The sequence below is a fragment of the Aulonocara stuartgranti genome (genome assembly GCF_965226115.1).
Source record: "Aulonocara stuartgranti genome assembly, chromosome: 22".
Lineage (NCBI taxonomy): Eukaryota > Metazoa > Chordata > Actinopteri > Cichliformes > Cichlidae > Aulonocara > Aulonocara stuartgranti.
In genome coordinates this window covers 11,616,464-11,634,716 of record NC_138957.1, presented here as the reverse complement: position 1 = coordinate 11,634,716, position 18,253 = coordinate 11,616,464, and the positions used below count along the sequence as shown (strand labels likewise).

At 43.6% G+C, this 18,253-nt stretch overlaps 1 protein-coding gene and 2 long non-coding RNA genes across 3 annotated transcripts; all 3 read left to right on the top strand.

Moving 5' to 3' along the window:
* Positions 1–503: 503 nt before the first annotated feature.
* On the top strand, positions 504–2,978 carry LOC309699429. The gene is made up of 2 exons (XR_014274342.1): positions 504–671; positions 2,268–2,978. It is a non-coding gene; the product is annotated as an uncharacterized lncRNA (long non-coding RNA).
* A 1,596-nt stretch (positions 2,979–4,574) lies between these two features.
* Positions 4,575–5,294, top strand: LOC309698735. Its single transcript, XR_014274168.1, has 3 exons — positions 4,575–4,621; positions 4,950–5,150; positions 5,235–5,294. It is a non-coding gene; the product is annotated as an uncharacterized lncRNA (long non-coding RNA).
* Positions 5,295–10,441: 5,147 nt separating this feature from the next.
* Positions 10,442–17,569, top strand: LOC309698636 (uncharacterized protein). Its single transcript, XM_082521210.1, has 2 exons — positions 10,442–11,012; positions 13,722–17,569. The coding sequence occupies exons 1-2, from the start codon at positions 10,778–10,780 to the stop codon at positions 15,356–15,358; spliced, it is 1,872 nt and encodes a 623-aa protein (XP_082377336.1). The 5' UTR covers positions 10,442–10,777; the 3' UTR covers positions 15,359–17,569.
* Positions 17,570–18,253: the final 684 nt, after the last annotated feature.

The window sequence follows — 18,253 nt, the reverse complement described above, 5'->3', positions numbered from 1 at the left end:
TCCAGATGTCTTTAAAAACATGAAATGAAGCAGGAGGAATATGGAGGTGGTCTTCATCTGGAAACCTGAAGAATATGAATGTAGTGTGGTTAAGTCAGCATGGCCCCACCCTCTTTGTGATAACTAAGCAGTTGTTTACCATGTAACATAAATCCTGTGTTATCAGAAAGAAACCTAAATAATGAAACATAAGCATGGGATCAATGTTGGAAAAAGCTCCTTAATCCAACAAAAAGTCACAGGGTTAGAACAGTCTGTGATATATTAACAGATTCATTGATACAAAAAAAGTGAAAAAGATTGTTCCTAAAATCAAATTCTTAGATCAGTGAAGGAGAAAACAGATTATGAACATGTAAAGGTTCCTAAAATGTGAGAAAGAAAAGATACAAAATAAAATGTCTTTTTAAAAGCATCAGACATCCAAAAGAAAACAAAGTAGAAATAAAATAAATTGAGAGCCACGTAAATCAGATGATTCCACTGTAATTAAGGTGGACTACACCTTTAACAGGTGTGTGGTGTCATTGGCTGCTGCTCAAATACACCTGAGAGTGAACCCTGTGTGATAAGTTGAGCGTGTGCAGACAAACTATCAGGTTGTTCTGGAAGCCTGAAGGTGTGGATGTGAGGACGTGCTGCCCCCACCTGAATGTTATATTGTCCATGAGGTGAGCAGCAACAGGCAGAGTAATACAGAGATCTTCTGATGTGACTGTTTCTGCTAAGTGACAACTTTGACTTCAGCTACATTATGTGTATATAGAGTCTTCAAACCTCTTTAGTGTTTACAAGGCTTTCAAATGTTTGACTGCAGGACTTCCACACCCACGTTTTGTGAAGTACAGCCTCTAAATAGTTCCTGTTCCTGATAAGTTGAGCACACGCTCAACTTATCACACAGGTTTAACTTATCACACAAATAAACGGTTTGAGACACTTGGTGCACAAAGCTAACTAAATTCTAGTCCTTCAGTGCCTCTAAAACCTTCTCAGTCACTCTAGGAAATGCACATGATTTGTAATCAAAGTTTAATTGCTTTCATGAACTTTGTGTGCTTAGTCCTTGGTGAGTGAACCCAGTCAGGTCCAGTTCAGTGGTTCCAAAGATTGAGAGATGCTTGCCAAGACATCTGCCCTTTTTTTTTTTTTTCTTTTTCTCAGCGTCCCTGCAGCTTCAGAATTGCTGTAGATCGGGGTGTCCAACTCGAGTCCTCGAGAACTACTGTCCTGCAACTTTTAGACAATCCCTGTTCTGACACACCTGAATCAAATGAATGGCATCAGGCCTTTGCCAAACTTGATGACATGCTGAGGAGGTAATCCAACCATTTGATTCAGCTGTGTTAGAGTAGGGATGCATCTAAAAGCTGCAGAACAGTAGCTCTCAAGGACTCGAGTTGGACACAACTGCTGTAGATGAAATGGTTCTGACCAAGAATTAAGATTTTTCCTAGTAACATGTTCATCAGAAGGTTGTGACTACAAAGTTTAACACAGCCAGCTTTGCTTTGCGCTGGCAGCTTAAACAAACCCAAACCACAGGTGAAAATAACAGTATTGTGAAAGCAGTTATCAACTCTGTTAAGCTGGGCTCTACTTTTCTGCTTTGTATCATAAAATTGATCATATGGCTGATAAACATGTTAAATTATTTTCTGGTCTTCATGTGAATCGCATGAAGCGTGAATCTTTTTTCCACTGCATGCATAAATCAATATTTTGTACACCAAACATGTAAGGTCAGCAAGACGTCCATGTGAATGAACACTTAAAAATTGCTGCAAGAAATTAATGTTTGCAGCTCTGAGTATGCATTTTTCTAAAATTGATAGTGATTTTATTTAATAGGGTTGAAACTTTTAAACCTCTCACAGGATTAGAATTTTCTCAAATGGTGTGAATGGATGATGGGATGAGCTTGAAGGGAGAAAATTATTAAATGGTTATTTTCCCAAACCATGAAGTGTTAAAAGCCAGTCATTTATGTGATGTCACCACTGTTATGCAAAATAGAGATTAAATTGTACTTCAAAATAATATAGATAGTGGAAATGCCCCAGAGTGGTAAAATGGAATACCTGAATTGCTGTGAATGATTTTATCTAAGCATGTTCAGGGCTGCCATTTGTTTCTAGGGTGATGGCTGCACATTAGAGCTGAAACTTTAATGTATGCATGCATCCAGTTTAATGTTTCCTGTCCCACAGCCTCAGGAAGGACATGTGATAATCACAATCATGTTCAGGTGTTTGTTATGTTTGCAGAAATATCAAAGAGACCACCTATAAACAACATTTTGGAAGGAAAGCACCATGTCGGCCTTTAAGCCTAGATCTTTGCAGACTCTGGTTCTAACCCCGGAGAAGATCCCGAGTTTCTTTCTCCTACCCTGCACGCCGCGGCCTTATCCGGTGTCCCCGGAGCGGACCAGACTACTTTCTCATCATGGTGGTGATAGTGAGCGCCCCCCTGAGAACCCACCTAGCCCTGCATCCTCTCCCAGATTCCACACACCCCTACCAGTCATTCACCCTCACAATGCCGCTGCAGTATCTGCGGACGTAGACATGGACCTGACCACACGTGCAGCTATGTCGCTGTGTCACGTGCCGAAGGTGACCACGCCCTACGGTTTCCGCAATGTGTTGGCTGTGAGCCCCTGCACACGGCGACGGGAGTCCCTGTTTCATCGGAACAGAGGAGACCCCCACACTGTATCTGACCCAGCAGACCTTGGTCCTGGTCCCAGTCCTAGCAGGCGTGCTAGGACTGCATCCCTGCATCCAATGAGGACTCTGGGTCTGCAGGTCATTAAGGCACTCCAGAGACCTGCAGCTACTCTAAAAGCTCTAAGTCCTGCAATCCAAAGGACTACCCCCAAGTGATGTCACATACAACCACACTCATCTGATAGGTGGAGCAGATCTGAAACTGCTGCTGGTTTTAAGCTGTTTTAATAAAATGTTTGAATTACACTTTAGTTTCCTGTGTGTCTGAACAAGATTACTAAAGACTGTTCTATGCTTTTATTGTGACAATTCTCAGCAGGGAGAAATATTTCCTCTTCCTGTGGAGGAATTTAATAGTCTTGGAGTACACAAGCCTTATTTGGCGAATGTGTACATGACATGATCCAAGCAGCAAAGGATAATGATAAATTACAAAAACCCACCAAAAAGTGTCTAAATTGAATCTAAATGACATTACTGGGGCTCATTCCAAATGGACTGCTGGTACTTATGAAAAAAAAATAAACATTTCCTTTTCCTCTAATTCAACAACCAGAATTGAACAATAATCAAAATGTTTCTACAAACACTCCTGATTTGTTCAGTATGAAAACCCAAACATCCATATCATATTCTAACAAATTCCTTTAAATCTGGTTAGAACCAGAGTCTGCAAAGATCTAGGCTTAAAGACCGACATGGTGCTTTCCTTCCAAAATGTTGATATTTGATATTTCTGCAAACATAGAACAAACACCTGGGCCCTATTTCAGGAAGCCGGTTTAGAAAACTCAGAGTGAAAAACGATACTCAGGGTTGAGTAACCCCGAACTGTCCAACTCGGAATATTCGGTTTCAGAAAGGCTGATAACAATTAGTTCAATCAATGCGGAGTTGCTTTAACCCCAAGTTAAACGCGCGCACGAGGATACATAAAGCCCTGATTAGTGGAGCACAGATTACGCGAGTCACCATGGAGACGGAGGGAAAGAAGGTGCGGTCGACGTATTTCACAGCGCTTGAGGCCGAAACCCTGATGGCAGCATATGCCGATAACATGCACATCTTGCAGAAAAAAAGGAACACAGCCGCAGCTGCAAAAGAAAGTGAGCATGCATGGCAAAACATAGCTGACAGAGTCAATGCGTGAGTGTTAATTTAAACATTGATCCACCCATTTAACACGTTATCTTAGTATATGTTATTCCATTTTTTATGTCATACATGTTATTTTGTGATGTGATGTGAGCGCAGGTGCAACCCAACAGGCCCCAAACGTTCCTGGCAGCAAGTAAAAATGAAATATAAAAATATAGTCCAAACAGGTAAGGTGTAATTGTATTATGAGCCACAGTGCTTGGTCTGTTTGTCCGATGTAAATCAATTGCAGTTAGAGGCTACATTAACTTACCGCCTGTAAGCACTCATTGAAATTATCTGAGCACATTACAAGTACACATTTGCCTACTCTGTATGCTCAAATGTGGCCCGTTATAGCCAACAGAAAAAAAGCGGAGGCCCGAAAAACAGGTGGGGGTCCTCCACCACCACCACTCACAGAGGCTGAGCAGTTGGCCCTCAGCCAAAACAGTGGGCGCCCTGTGGCTGAAGGCATCTCTGCGGGGACATCCTCTGTGGCAATAACCCCACAGGGCACAAGTGCCTACATAAGAGGTAAATCCAAAACAATACATGATGTGTATACATCCTTTCTTCACAGTCACCTTGACCAAAATGAACAATGTCGTAGTGAAGTCATTGTCCTACTGTCAGAGATTTACAGTTATCAAACAGTCAGGTGAATAAACAACACTGAGACACTTGGAGACTGTTAACGTGCTGCACGGGTGAGGGCTCAGGGAGAGACTCACTCACACCGAGCTGCAGTAGTTCGTCTTTATTTATAGCATAGCAGTGTCCTTTAATTTTGCATGTGTGTGTGTGTGTGTGTTAATCTCTCACAGGGTGAACTTCCTGAGCGAGTAGTACATTTTGTTCTTTTCCTATTAAGAGTAACATATGAACATATACTGTAATGCAACATAAAACTCATAAAAGCGTTTCCACCTTAACACCTACTGATTTTGCCTTCCCTCAGTGTCGGTTGTCTCTGAGAGCATACTGACAATGAGGTGTATGGTGATTGGTATGTCTGGTAATTGCCAGTTGCGCCCACATAAGTCATGAGTGACCTGTATGAACCCCATATTCTTCCAGTTGATGGTGATGGTGTACTGCATCTGGTGCAGCCCCCTGTTGAGCCAGACCAACATGCAGTTGTGAGTACTCGTAATACTCCACAGACTACATGTGTCAACAGTAGAACAGCAATGTTGTTAAATGTCTCCACCACAGGCATATGATGACGAAACAGTGACAGCTGTTACAGAGGAGGACGCAACAGAGACACACCATGAGGTTTACAGCGTACAGTGGAAAATATAACAACTGACTACAATGTGGTACTATGATAACACCATGGACTTACTATGTCCCTGGCAGAGTGATGCTGGAAATGAAGAGGAAGAGGGTCCAGCCACTCCTACAACAAACCTGTCCACAGTAGGATGTTCAGCACTGATTTACAACCAACCTAAGTAGGCATGTACTATGGATGCCAATGCTATGTCCTGTGTTGCAATAGCTCCCTGTGAAGCAGCTGTACAAGACATATCTGGTCAGGAAAATACAGAAGTGCGACATGGAAATGGTACACCTCAAGCTGCAGATCCAGAAGTCCAAGTTGGAGATTGTTGGAACAACAGTTAAGGGTGGGTGGAGTGATCAGAGATGGACGGATCATGTCAGTGTTTGTACAACATACTAATATACGCATTTATACTTTGTGTACAGGACATACAGGGTGACCAATAAAGCCAGTTGACCACAGAATCTGTGTATTTGTCTTGTAACATGTTGAGGTGACGGGTCACAGGAAATGGTTGTGGCATATGGTGTCTCTGACTGCTCTTCCATCCTGTACGTTCGTGGGTGGGTCAGGATGTTCATCGTGTGGCTCACTGCTGATGTCTGGTTCAGCTGGACAGTGTTCACCTCTAATCGTGGCAATGTTGTGAAGAATCACACATGCCACAATAATGTCACATGCCCTTTCTGGGGTGACCCGGAGTCTTTGCAGGCACTGGAACCGGGCCTTGAGCATTCCAATGGTCATTTCAACTCTGGCCCGTGTCCTGCAATGGGCCAGATTATAACGCTGCTGTGGGCCTGGTTCAGGGTCAGGGTAAGGGGTGAGCAAATAGGGTAAACATGGGTACCCCCTATCACCAAGCAAGTGGCCAGTGAACTCTCCTAGGACAGAAGAATACATGTCAGTGCAAACGTCCCTGTGGCAATTGGTCTCTGTATATTTCACAGTAACTTCGACCCACCATGTCCAAATTTGGTGCTCAGTGTACATTCCCGGAAGATTCGTGAGTCATGTACAGAGCCTGGCCACTTGGCTTCCACATTTGTGATGATGTTGGCAGCATCACATATGATCTACACAGTGCAAAAGAACACAAATTAGCATCCATTACTATGATGCCATCACTTGTTAGTGTGAAATGCTACAGGGAACTATGTACCTGTACATTGATGCTGTGGAAAGACTTCCTGTTCACATAGTCTCCTTCATTTACTGAAGGAGCAATGATTGGAATGTGAGTGCCATCTATACAGCCAATCACGCCTGGGAACCCTGGAAATTAATGTACCATTTAAGTAGTAGTTCAAATATCACCACATCATGTATTGGGTTTTGTTCATCCTGATACCTGCAATTTTGTGGAATCCCTCTTTGATAAATCTTGTGGGTCTATGACCGGGGAACACCACAAACGAGTGCAGGAGACGTTTCAGTGCAACTGTAACATTCCTGACTGCCCGACAGACGGTAGCCTTGGAAACGTGCTCAGCGTCACCGATATTGTACAGAAAGCTCCCGTTTGCAAAGAAACGGAGTGCAGTACAAAGAATATGTAATGGACTGAGAGCATGTCCGCGATGTGTCACATGCGCAATATATGGCCTGAAGATGTTATTCAAATAAATTATAGATTGTGCTGAGAAACGGTAACGTTCGCACAGAAAATCATCAGGGAATGATAAAATGTCCAAACGCGCTCTGATCACTCTCTCCCGGCGGAGAGCTCTGCGGAGAATTTGGGCTTCACGATCTACTGGCTCTTCGAGGTAGGGGCACGCCATGTCCGACACTTCCTACTGTCAGGTTTCCGACAAAGAGGCGGAGACAGTCAGGGTTAGTTGTAGTAAACCTGCTAGGGGGCAGGTTAGCTTCACGGAGTGTGTCGTCATAGTAACTCACTCAGGCTTCATCTGAACTCGCTTTGTGAAACCGAAAACCCAGAGTTTTCGTTAACTCAGGGTATACTTACTCAGAGTTTGCACTAAACCGGCTTCCTGAAATAGGGCCCTGAACAATGTGGAGAGGGTGTCCTCTAAGTTCCTCGGCACCCACATATCCGAGGACCTATCCTGGTCCACAAACACATCAGCCCTAGTAAAGAAAGCCCAGCAGCGCCTCCATTTCTTGAGGGTTCTGAGATTGAACAGGCTGCAGACTGAACTCCTAGAGTCCTTCTACCGTGCCACTACCGAGAGTGTGCTGGTGCACGCCATCCCTGTGTGGTACGCTGGTTGCACAACAGCTGACAAGAAGAGACTACAGAGGGTCATCAGAACTGCAGAGAAGGTGATCAGCTGTCCGCTCCCCTCCCTGGACTTAATTGCCAGCTCAAGATGTCTCTCCAGAGCCAGGGCAATTATAAAGGACCACCTCCATCCTAACCACCACCTCTTCAACATCCTGCCCTCTGGAAAAAGGCTCAGAACCATCAGGTGCAAAACCAACAGACTAAAGAACAGCTTCTTCCTGTGGGCTGTCAGAACTCTTAATGCAAACTAAGAGTGTGTAAAGACTTCCCCAACACATCCACCCTGACACTGCTGCTGATCATCTATGTGCAATATCTCAGTCTTTCTATGTTCTGTGCAATATTTTTGGCTCATGTGCAATTATTTTGGTCCCAGTCTGTTTCAATGTTTCCTACACATACACCATGTATATAGTTCCACTCACATATGTATACATATACACTGTTTTTTATTTTATTCTATTTATTTAATTATTTATTTATTTTCCGCCTTCGTTGTATATTGGTTTCTCTTCTTCTTACTTTAGCACCTTTGTGGTTCAGCTACCCAATTTCGCTGTGCAAGAAACTGCACAGCGAAACTGCACCTTCTCTTTTCTCAAAGTACAATTTTTCTTTTAACAGGAAGAGTAATAAAATCCCAGACTACCAGTTACAAAACATTTACTGTCAAAGGTAATCGTAAATTCTGTGACTAGAAAAAACAGTGTTGGAGGAATACTATATCATTATTTTCACCAGATAGATTAAAAATGGCTGTGATGGCTTTAACTCCAGTAAGGGGTAGGGATTTTTTTGATGTTTTCCATTTTGTTAAGCTGAACTCTATTTTATTCATGCTGCTTTTGATCATTGTGCATTAGTTTCTCCTGTAGGTGTCAGAAAGTCAGCAAGGGTTTGTTTTCAGTAGTCAAAAAACTGCTGCTGTTCTGGAGCTTTTGGTCACATCACATGACCTTGATGATAGACGTATTAAAGTGGACCAGTTCTGGTTCTCCTTATTTGCCATTACCCACCTCTGGGTGAGGGCAAATAAGGGATGTTGATATCAAACATGAGCACAGTCCCAATAACGAGGTCAGTGTGTGAGCCAAATTTTCAGTCTGCCCTGAACAGTTTAGTTTACCACAGTTTCTCCTACTCTTGGATCAGAGGATGTAAAATGGATAATAAACACAAGCCTTTGAGAGGGGCAGCAAAGAAGAAAATTCTTGTTTCAGATGAGAGCCTCCTTTTAAAGCTTCTCTAGAGAGTCCAAAAATTAAAAGACAAAGCTGAAAGTGATCGGGATGAATCAACTTTGATAAATAAAAACCATGATTATACTTTTGACAAAAAAAAAGGAGAAAAAAAAGCTGTGTGCAGGAATGCGGGAGTGAACTAGAGCAAGGTCAAGAAACAAGCTCTCACAGATAGATGCTGGCTTAGGGTCATGAAACTGTGTAACAGGTTAGGGAAGGCAGGACTGTGTGTGTGTGTGGGGGGGGTGTCCATCCCTAGGTGAAGCTGCACTTGATGGAGGAGAAGAAGAGAGCCATTAAGGGGGTCTAAAATCTAAACCACGGCCCTTCTCAATGGTTTTTGACCAATCGGGTAGAAGCACATCTCTTTTATAAATATGTGTACCTCTAAGTTAGGGGCATCTCTCTTCCAAAAGTTGGTTACAGCAAACTACTGCAGACTGTGGCTTTCTAACTCGAGAGCATGAATTATTTTGCTGCTTGAGGCAGGCTGGGAAAAGAGAAAGAATTGGATAAGATTCGCGACTGGAGATTTTCAGCAGGACCTCGGAGGAACGCTGTTCATTCACTCATCATCATAAATAACTGAAAGGTGAGCAGACACCTGTTGGAGCCCACTGCTTTTGAACTCTTTAGGGTCCTCCATGCCTTATTTGCTCCTCTTGGTGGAGCTCTGCAGGTCATTCAGGCAGTTCTGCCTCTTGAAGCAATGACCTCTGCCGGAGGAGTTAAAGAGCTCCAGCTCTGCTGGTGGATCCAGCCCATCCACGTCAATTAGGTACCTACAGACCAGGTACCCAATGTGGTTCACGCCATAGGTGCAGTGGACTTAAATCAGCTTGTCATTGTCCTGGCTCTCATTCAGGAAGTGCCTCGCTTCCCATTTGAAGCTCAGGATGGAGGCATCAGAGGGAACATGGTGGTCTTTGATGAAGATCTTGATGTAAAAGTAGGACTGCAGGATGTCGATCAGTTTGTAGTACCTAGTCATGAAGGTCCTGACTCTCCAGGTCACAGACTGTTTAAAAGGCACTTTGAAGGCATTGAATCAAGTCCCAGGGATCCTCTGACCAGCCACTGGTCTGGCACATCCTTCTTCTTTTTCAGATGGGACATCTGCACAGCTATGACGTTTATACTCCCATCTGAAGCTTTTAGACCTGAAATCTGTCTCATTAGCTGCCCTAAATAAAATTAAATACCCCCCCCCCCCCAACACTGCTTTGAATGAAGGTGCAGTTTTAACATTCATATAGTGTGAGCATCATGCAGCATCATTGGGAACATTATAAGAAATCCAGACCTCTCAGATCACTTGCTTTCTGTCTCATGTCAGAGGTAAACCCGAAAAAGCAGTGCTAAGGACAGTAGCATAATATCCACTCCACCAGCCCATAATGTCCTTCGCAAATAATGGTCAGCTCTCCAAGCATAAAAAACGAGTCCAGAGGTTTCTGTTCCCATATACTTCCTACCAATACGATATTGCAGTTTTTATTATTAGAAATCCAGCTCCAGACTCTTCTGATTTTTGAAATCTGGTCATGATGTGCCTGTGAAACGTCAGAATTATTTTATTAAAGATTCTTTAATAATCTTTTTTAAAGATTTATTTTATTTTATTGTATTAAAGAGTAACGGTCAGTTCGACAGACGTTAACACTATGTGACAAGTTGGATGGTGTCTTCACTAACCTCTATATTTAAACTCAGTATCTGCTTGTTAATGGTTCTGGTACATGCAGAAATTAACAGGAGACGTTGTTAATTGACAATTTACCTAAAGCTTTATTATTGAAGCTGTAGCTCTCTGTGAATTAGTGAAGACATTTTAAATTGAGGTGTTTTTGACAAATTTCGTGTCACGTGATGCATTGACATTTGAGGCGTTTACACGACACTGGAAGAAAAGTGAAAGCTGGACACTTTAAAGTGAAACCTGAATAATTTTACACCTTATTTCTCTGTCGGACGTTTTTGTCGGATTTTAGCTGGTAGCATACCAGCAGCTGTAGAGTCACATTCCGGTTCACGCAGGAAATGAGCGTCCGCCTCCAGTGACGCTTGCCCGGCGATCCCGGAAGTGTCTCGTCCTGTTTACATTCTGCTCTTTGTTCGCTGCAAAATGTCGAAAAAGCGGTCCGAGAGCCGCAGGCTGAAGGCCACCATCGAGCAGCGGATGGCGGCGGCCGCTCAGGAGATCTTCCGGCTGCTGCATGAACGCAGCCGAGCCGAGCTGCCGGAGCTACGGGAGCTGCTGGTGGAGCGGCTGTCGGCGGCCATCGAGCTCATCCTCAACGCGTTCGAAGCGGGCAGAGCGGCCGAGAGAGGCGCGGAAGATCCCGGTGGGGAGCGCAAAGGTCAGTGTCCACATTCAGCACCACACTGCAGCCTCAATTAGTCCCATTTACTGGCGCGCTCACGGTCCTCCCCCAGATCTTTTAGTGCTCATTCTTCTGTTTATATACGACAGATCTGAATGTATATGTATAAACTGATTTTCAATGATAACTTTATCTCCTTTCTGCATTTAAATACTCCGAATACTACATGGATTTAATGAAGTATTTGCACACAGTGCTATCAGGAAACATTACCTGTCAGTGTGGGAGTTTAGCCAGTAAACACATCACGTTTATTAGTTTCACATAAGTAAGTACTAAACTAACACGAGGCTCAAGAATGCTTGAGACTTCGTTTCAAATTTAGGATTAAAATACAGACCGAGCTGAAACAGTGTTGATGTGATGATGCTGGAATAAAGGAGCAGACATAAGAAACTGTGCAATGACAGAAGGAGACCAGATGCATGAAGATGGAAAAAGATGCTGGAGATGGTCCGAGACAAAGAGATGTTATGTGGTCCTTTCTGTACTTCTAGAGCAAAATAGTTCTTATTCGTAAGGGCTTTAAAAAACATTTAATTCAGTTCAATTCAATTCAGTTGTATTTATAAAGAACTGAATCACAACAGCAGTCACCTCAGGGTGCTTTATATTGTTGTAAGGTACAGTCGTGAGTGCATGCTCAAAATCATCCATCCATCCATCCATCCATTTTCATCCGCTTTGTCCGGGGCCGGGTCGCGGGGGCAGCAGCCTAAGCAAAGAGGCCCAGACCTCCCTCTCCCCAGCCACCTCCTCCAGCTTATCCGGGGGAATACCAAGGCGTTCCCAGGCCAGCCGAGAGATATAATCTCTCCAGCGTGTCCTGGGTCTGCCCCGGGGCCTCCTCCCGGTGCTCAAAATCAACAGAAGCAAATTCACGATACACGGAAGAACTACAAATTACACTAGAGCACTGCGGACTGCTTCGGAGGCATTTATCACCGACCCTTGCTACTAGATCTCGCCCACAGTGGAAATGTCTCAGGCGGTGTGAGAGGAAACAGAAGAGGGGTAAGCGCGGAGGCATCCGGAGTAGGTTAGCGGCTAATCCACACAAACCCGCTATTCCCACCATTGAACTGTCCCAATGTGCACTCCCCTGGACAGCAAGCTGGATCAGGCTCGCTTACTTTGGTCCACTTCGAAGTCAATGAGGGAGTGTTGGGTCTTCGTGTTTGTGGAAACATGGCTTAACATGTTTCCACATGTTAACATTCCCAAAAGCGCCATTCATGCACTTTTGGAATGGGGTAGGGGGTAAGGCTCATGGAGGGGAACTCTGTGTTTACATCGATGATGCCTGGTGCTGCGACCCTGTTGTGGCTTGCAAACACTGTTCACCTCTGCTACTATGATCATCAATTGCAGACCATTCTACCTACTGAGAGAATTTTCAGCCATACTGTTTGTTGCTGTTTATATCCCTCCCTGCTCCATTAACAACAATTGGAGTGAGGCACTGAATGAAATGTATCAGCATGTCAGTGAGCAGCAGAAGGCCCACCCAGATGCTTTTCTCATCCTGGTGGGCGATTTGAATCATGCAGACCAAAAGACTGCCCAAACTGGAGAAACACGTGAAAATTCCTATACGGGGAAACATGTAATGTGGCCCTTCAGGATGAGGTGAGCCTAAGAACAGCAAGGGCAAACCTGTCATGTAGCATCGCCACCTTTTCACTGATTCCTCCACCCCACTTGCACACAAACTCTTGCCCACGAACACTTGGATTGTGTTGGACACTGTTGTTTATAAAAGATTGTATTGTATTGTGTTGTATATAAGACTGTTATTTTATTTTTATCTCTATATTGTTTTAGTGCACAATGAGGGCCATGGGAGCATTTCAGTTTTAAATTCCTGTGTATGACTGTACATATGGTGTTTGACAATAAAGCTGACTTTGACTCAATCAGATGACCCCCCCATGAGTAAGCACTTGGCCACAGTGAAAAGGAAAAACACCCTTTTAACAGAAAGAAACCTGTGGCAGGATCAGGCTCATCGAGGGGTAGCCACCTGCTACGACTGGTGGGGGGTGAGGTGAGGAAGACAGGACAAAGACCCACTGGAAGAGAGCCACAGATTAATAATAACTAATAATTAAATGTGAGTGGTGGTAAAAGCTTTGTCTGCAGGATAGAAATTATCAAATTAATGTGTGGCTTTACTTGTGGTTCCTGCACTATTGTTCCTTTGGTAAAAAAGCAACTGAATGTATTAACAGATGGAAGTTTAAGCATTACTGCAGAGTTTTATTTTCAGCATGACAGTGATCTCAAAAAACACCACCAATGCAGTAAAAACATACTTGGATGGAAAAACATGTACTGGAACACTATCAGTAACTGGTCTCTCCAAATCCCGCGCCTCAACATTACTGAAGCAAACTCTGATATAAACGTTAATGTAATATACAAAGTTCAGGTATCAGTAGTTCAGTAAATTTAATCCCACGACAGCAAGAAAATGATTAATTTTAAACTACAGCAATGACAGGAAACAAAAGAAGCAAAAGTGTGTGCAAAACAAATCAGGCTTCTGGCGTGGACCATGCAAAAAGGGCATCAGAGGGAAAGTATGGGCGGGGCTAGTGTTTAGGTAACACATAAACCTTTAAAAAAAAAAAGTGATAGAGTCACATGATTTAAATAATCACATGTCATGTATTTTCTCTCCAGAGTTGTGTTTGTCAGTTGGCGTCACGAGTCTCTCTGACAAGAAACGTCTGAAGCCAAGCAACTCGATAGACAACCAACTGAAGGAGACTCTGCCTGGCACATCCTCCAGACCACAGACCATCTCTGAACTGGATCGCCAGCTGGCCTCTCCAGATGATCCAACAGGAGACGAAGAACAATGTGAGAACGACAAGCAGTTGGTGTCTCACCTTTGCAGAGTGTGTGGGAAGTCCTTTGACAGGAAAGGCTTTCTGATGAAGCACGTGGAGAAGCACTTGAAAGAGGCCGACTGTCTGTGTGGTCTGTGTGGTGAGCGTTTTGAGTCCAGTGATGGCCTAATGCTGCATCTCCAGATGCACCGTGACAGCACCAAGACATGTGATGTCTGCGGCAAGAAGTTTCCCTCAATCCGAGCTCAGGAGATGCACATGAGGATGCACACTGGAGAGAAACCTTTTAGCTGCGTTGTCTGCGGGAAAGGCTTCAATCAGAAGGGCAACATGGTAACCCACATGAGAATCCACACGGCAGAGAAGCCATTCACCTGCAACATCTGCCACAAAGAGTTCAGTCAAGGCAGCTCGCTTGAACGACACATGAAAGCTCACGACGGACAGACACCGCTCAGCTGCAGCTTTTGCGGAAAAGAATTTGCAAAGAGTGCTGAGCTGAGGCGACATATCCGGTGCCATGGATCAGATGAGCAAACGACCATCAGTAGCCGGCACAGAAAACCCAGCCTGACCCCTTCTCACTGCTGCAAGGTCTGCAGCAATGCGTTTCACAACAAAGGAAACTTTGTGAGGCATGCAGAGACACATCTAAACCACCCTGATTGTCTCTGTGGCATCTGTGGAGAGCGTGCAGAGTCCTCTGAGAGTTTGCAGCTGCACATCCAGAGTCACAGAGAAACAAGCCGGATCTGCGACATTTGTGGCATAAGCTTCAGAGACATGGAGATCCACATGAGGACACACACGGGCCAGAAACCATTCAGGTGCAAAGACTGTGGGAAGGACTTCCCCAGAAAGGGATCGCTGGAGAGGCACATGAAGCTGCATGCTGGTGAGCGGCCGTTCATCTGCGAGTTCTGTGGGAAGACTTTCATAGAAAACACAGTCCTAAAGAGGCACATCAAGAGCCACATGGGAGGGAAACCACGAATATACTCCTGTGAGGTCTGCGGCAAGAAGTTCACCATGAGCCAACACCTGGATGTTCACAAGAGGATCCACACTGGGGAGAAGCCATACACCTGTAGGGTGTGCGGGAAGAACTTCAGGCAGATCGGAAACCTGGACTCTCACATGAGGATCCACACGGGTGAGAAGCCATTTATCTGTAGCCTCTGTGGGAAGAGGTTTCGCCAGAAAATCTCACTCGAGACACACGAGAGGTTCCACAAGAAGGAGAAACCCTACAGCTGCCAGCTCTGCAATAAGGGCTTCGTACAGAAGATCGACCTGAAGAGACACATGCTAACTCACACAGGGGAAAAACCCTACAGCTGCCAGGAGTGTGGGAAGAGGTACCAGGAGAAACGCTCAGTGGAGTCACACATGAAGGTCCACAGGGGAGAGCAGCCTGTCAAAGACTGTCAAAGACAGGAAGTTCAGCCTGACTTCATCCAGCTGTGAGCTGCAGACACAGCTCCTGTTAAGTCCTCAGTTTGAGAAGCTGTTGCTTCATGAACATGTTGAAGTATATTTATGTTCCCATATCTTCAGAGATGATATAGACAGAGTGTCAGCTGGACAGAATTGAAATTACCATAAAGATCTGAGCTTCCTGCCAGACAGTGTGGCTGCTTTTATGCAGAAATATTTGAGTTTTTTTTTAATTAAAACTACAACAGTCAAGATTCCAGTCTATCACTTTTAAATCAGCTGAATGAAATGTGTAAAACTCAGGACAAGGAAGCTTCACAAGAGACAGCCCGCCTAAAAGAAGTATCCTTCAGGGGGCGGCACTTTCTGATAGTCTAGGAACAGCCAGGGTGGAGGCTCAAAACCTTCGAGCTAAAACTTTGAAACATGCATTAAGAAATTCGTTAACAATCGGTAATTTTTACAAATGACGTATTCTGGGAGCTCCACAGATAGAAATAATTTCTAGTTTTCAGTGTTTTTAACAACTGAGTTTTTCTCATATTATTTCTTGGTGTTTATGGAGCAACATATTAAACATATAAGGATGCTGGTAAACAGGTTGATCGTCCACAGCTACAAATCTTAAAAATGAAATAAAAAAAGTCTATTTTGGATTTTAGGTTGTGTTTAAGTTTCAAGTGAATACAGTACATAAATTAGGGCTGCCACGATTAGTTGACTAGTCACGATTACGTCGACTATCAAAATTGTCGACGACTAATTTAATAGTCGACACGTCGTTTGAAGCTTTGTAAGATCCCAAAAGACACAGGAATAAGTAGTAGGATTTAAGCGTGTAATAACGGACTGAAACAGAAGATGGCAGCACTGCATGTACAAGGATGCCAGCTGCCGTTAAACCCCGAAGAAGAAGAAGCAGTGTCCGGTATCGTAGCTGTGTCCAAATTCAGGAACCGCATCCTCCTGTGCCTGCATTTGTAGGCCGATTACGTTACAGCGACATGACGAAGACTGTCCAAGTTTGAAGACTCCGACAAATGCGGCCGACAAATGCGCCCTTCGTTTCCCCAGATTTGAAGGATGGGTCGGGTGTATACTTCGTGGCCCTACCTATCCCAGAATTCTTAGCGTGGCCCTGCTCAGTTTCCAACAATGGCGGCAGCTAGTTAGTTTTAATATTACTCTTATTATTCTTTCTGGGTCACAAAATAAACGTTTAACATATTTTCAGGCGAGAATGTAGCTGTGTAAACCTCAAATATCTGCTCAGTTTATCAAGACACCAGATATTTTCAAAAGAGCTCCGACGTTTTCGGAGACGTCTGTTACCCAGCAGCTCGATAGCTAGCTGGGGTTCAAGGCTCACTAGAGCCGGTGGGGAAATCGTTTTCAAACCCACTGCTGTCTTTCGCTACTCAGGTTAAACATGATACATAGTCATTTAGATAACTTAAAAATGTTATTGTTTGGCTTTTTTCAGTGTTTTATTTGTTCCTGAGTAAATCGGTTTGTCTGAGATTAAAGTTATAATTTTTACACAGCTGAATAAACGTCAAGCAGACAACTGATTATCAGAAGTGTGAGACGCTCGAGAATATACTCCGGTGTGCTGTTATATTTTAGATAGCAAGGAGCACACGGCTGAGTTTATCAAACTCCACCGAAACAATCAGCAAATGTCATTAAAATTTAATAAACTATCATCTTGTCTTTATTTTTAGTTAGCACATACCTTAAACACTTAAAGCTGTAAGCTAATGATAGTTATATAAGAGCAGATGCTGCTGGTGCAATCAGCTGTACGTTTTACGTCCAATGGATGCATGATCTGATTAGTCGACTAATCGCAAAAATAATCGGTGACTAGTCGACTATCAAAATAATCGTTGTGGCAGCCCTAACACGATTATTACAAGTATGTATTCATGTACTGTTGTGACCTTTTTATTCATACAAATATTTCCTACCATTAATTTGAATCTGCTTCTGTAACTATTTATTTTTAGATTTTTACAGGAATTATTCCATTGGTGGAGTGAATATAATCGAAGGTTGTGGGAAATATGTGCATGTTCGTGAACATAATCAGCAGATTGTGTTATTTTGCAGTGAACTGTAGCTAGCTGAGCTGAGCAGCTTCAGAGTGTGTTGTGAAGTCCAGAGGTTTGAACAGGCAGGCAGGCATTGGGCAAACTCGCTGCTATTTATAAAATGTTTGTAGCCCAGTGACTGGATTCATACCTGACCAGGTGTCCCTTTCTACATCCCACACATTCAGCCAGTGTTCCACATTTTGATTTTCCTGCATTTTCATTTTTTTTGTATCTCACAGGTTTGGACATGGCAATGCTTTCCTCATGCTAACTTAGAGGCTAGAATGTCTTGTAAGTCGCTACAAAGAATTGGTATGAATATGATGGAAACTACCCAAAAGAAAGAAGAAACTGAACCAACAACACAAGCTGACAAACTGCTTCTCCCTAGGATGAAGCCAGTGGGAGGCACTGAGTCTTGTGATTTTTTTTTTTTTTTTTTGTGCTATTTTGCAGTTTCATACAAGGATGCATTAGCATCATAATGAGCTTGAAAGAGTCATATCAGCCCATGGATGTACCCCCTGAAGCCCCACCTTGGAGAGAGTGGAGTGGGAATCTGACAGGTGGATTGGAGAAAGGTCTGCAGGGATGTGGTGTAGACAGAAGTGAGTTTTATCCTCAGATATGACTACGTGGGTTGAGGATACCAGCAGCAGGAATGAAATAAAATGAAATTTCTGTCTGTAATTTAAATAGCTTGGTCACTTTAAGGCCAAATGGAAGCTTATACAGCAAGCAACTGACAAGATCAGCAGTTTTATACAGGATAAAGATACGTTCCCATGCTCAGTCACCATAAACGCACAGTAAGTTATTAGAAACTGCT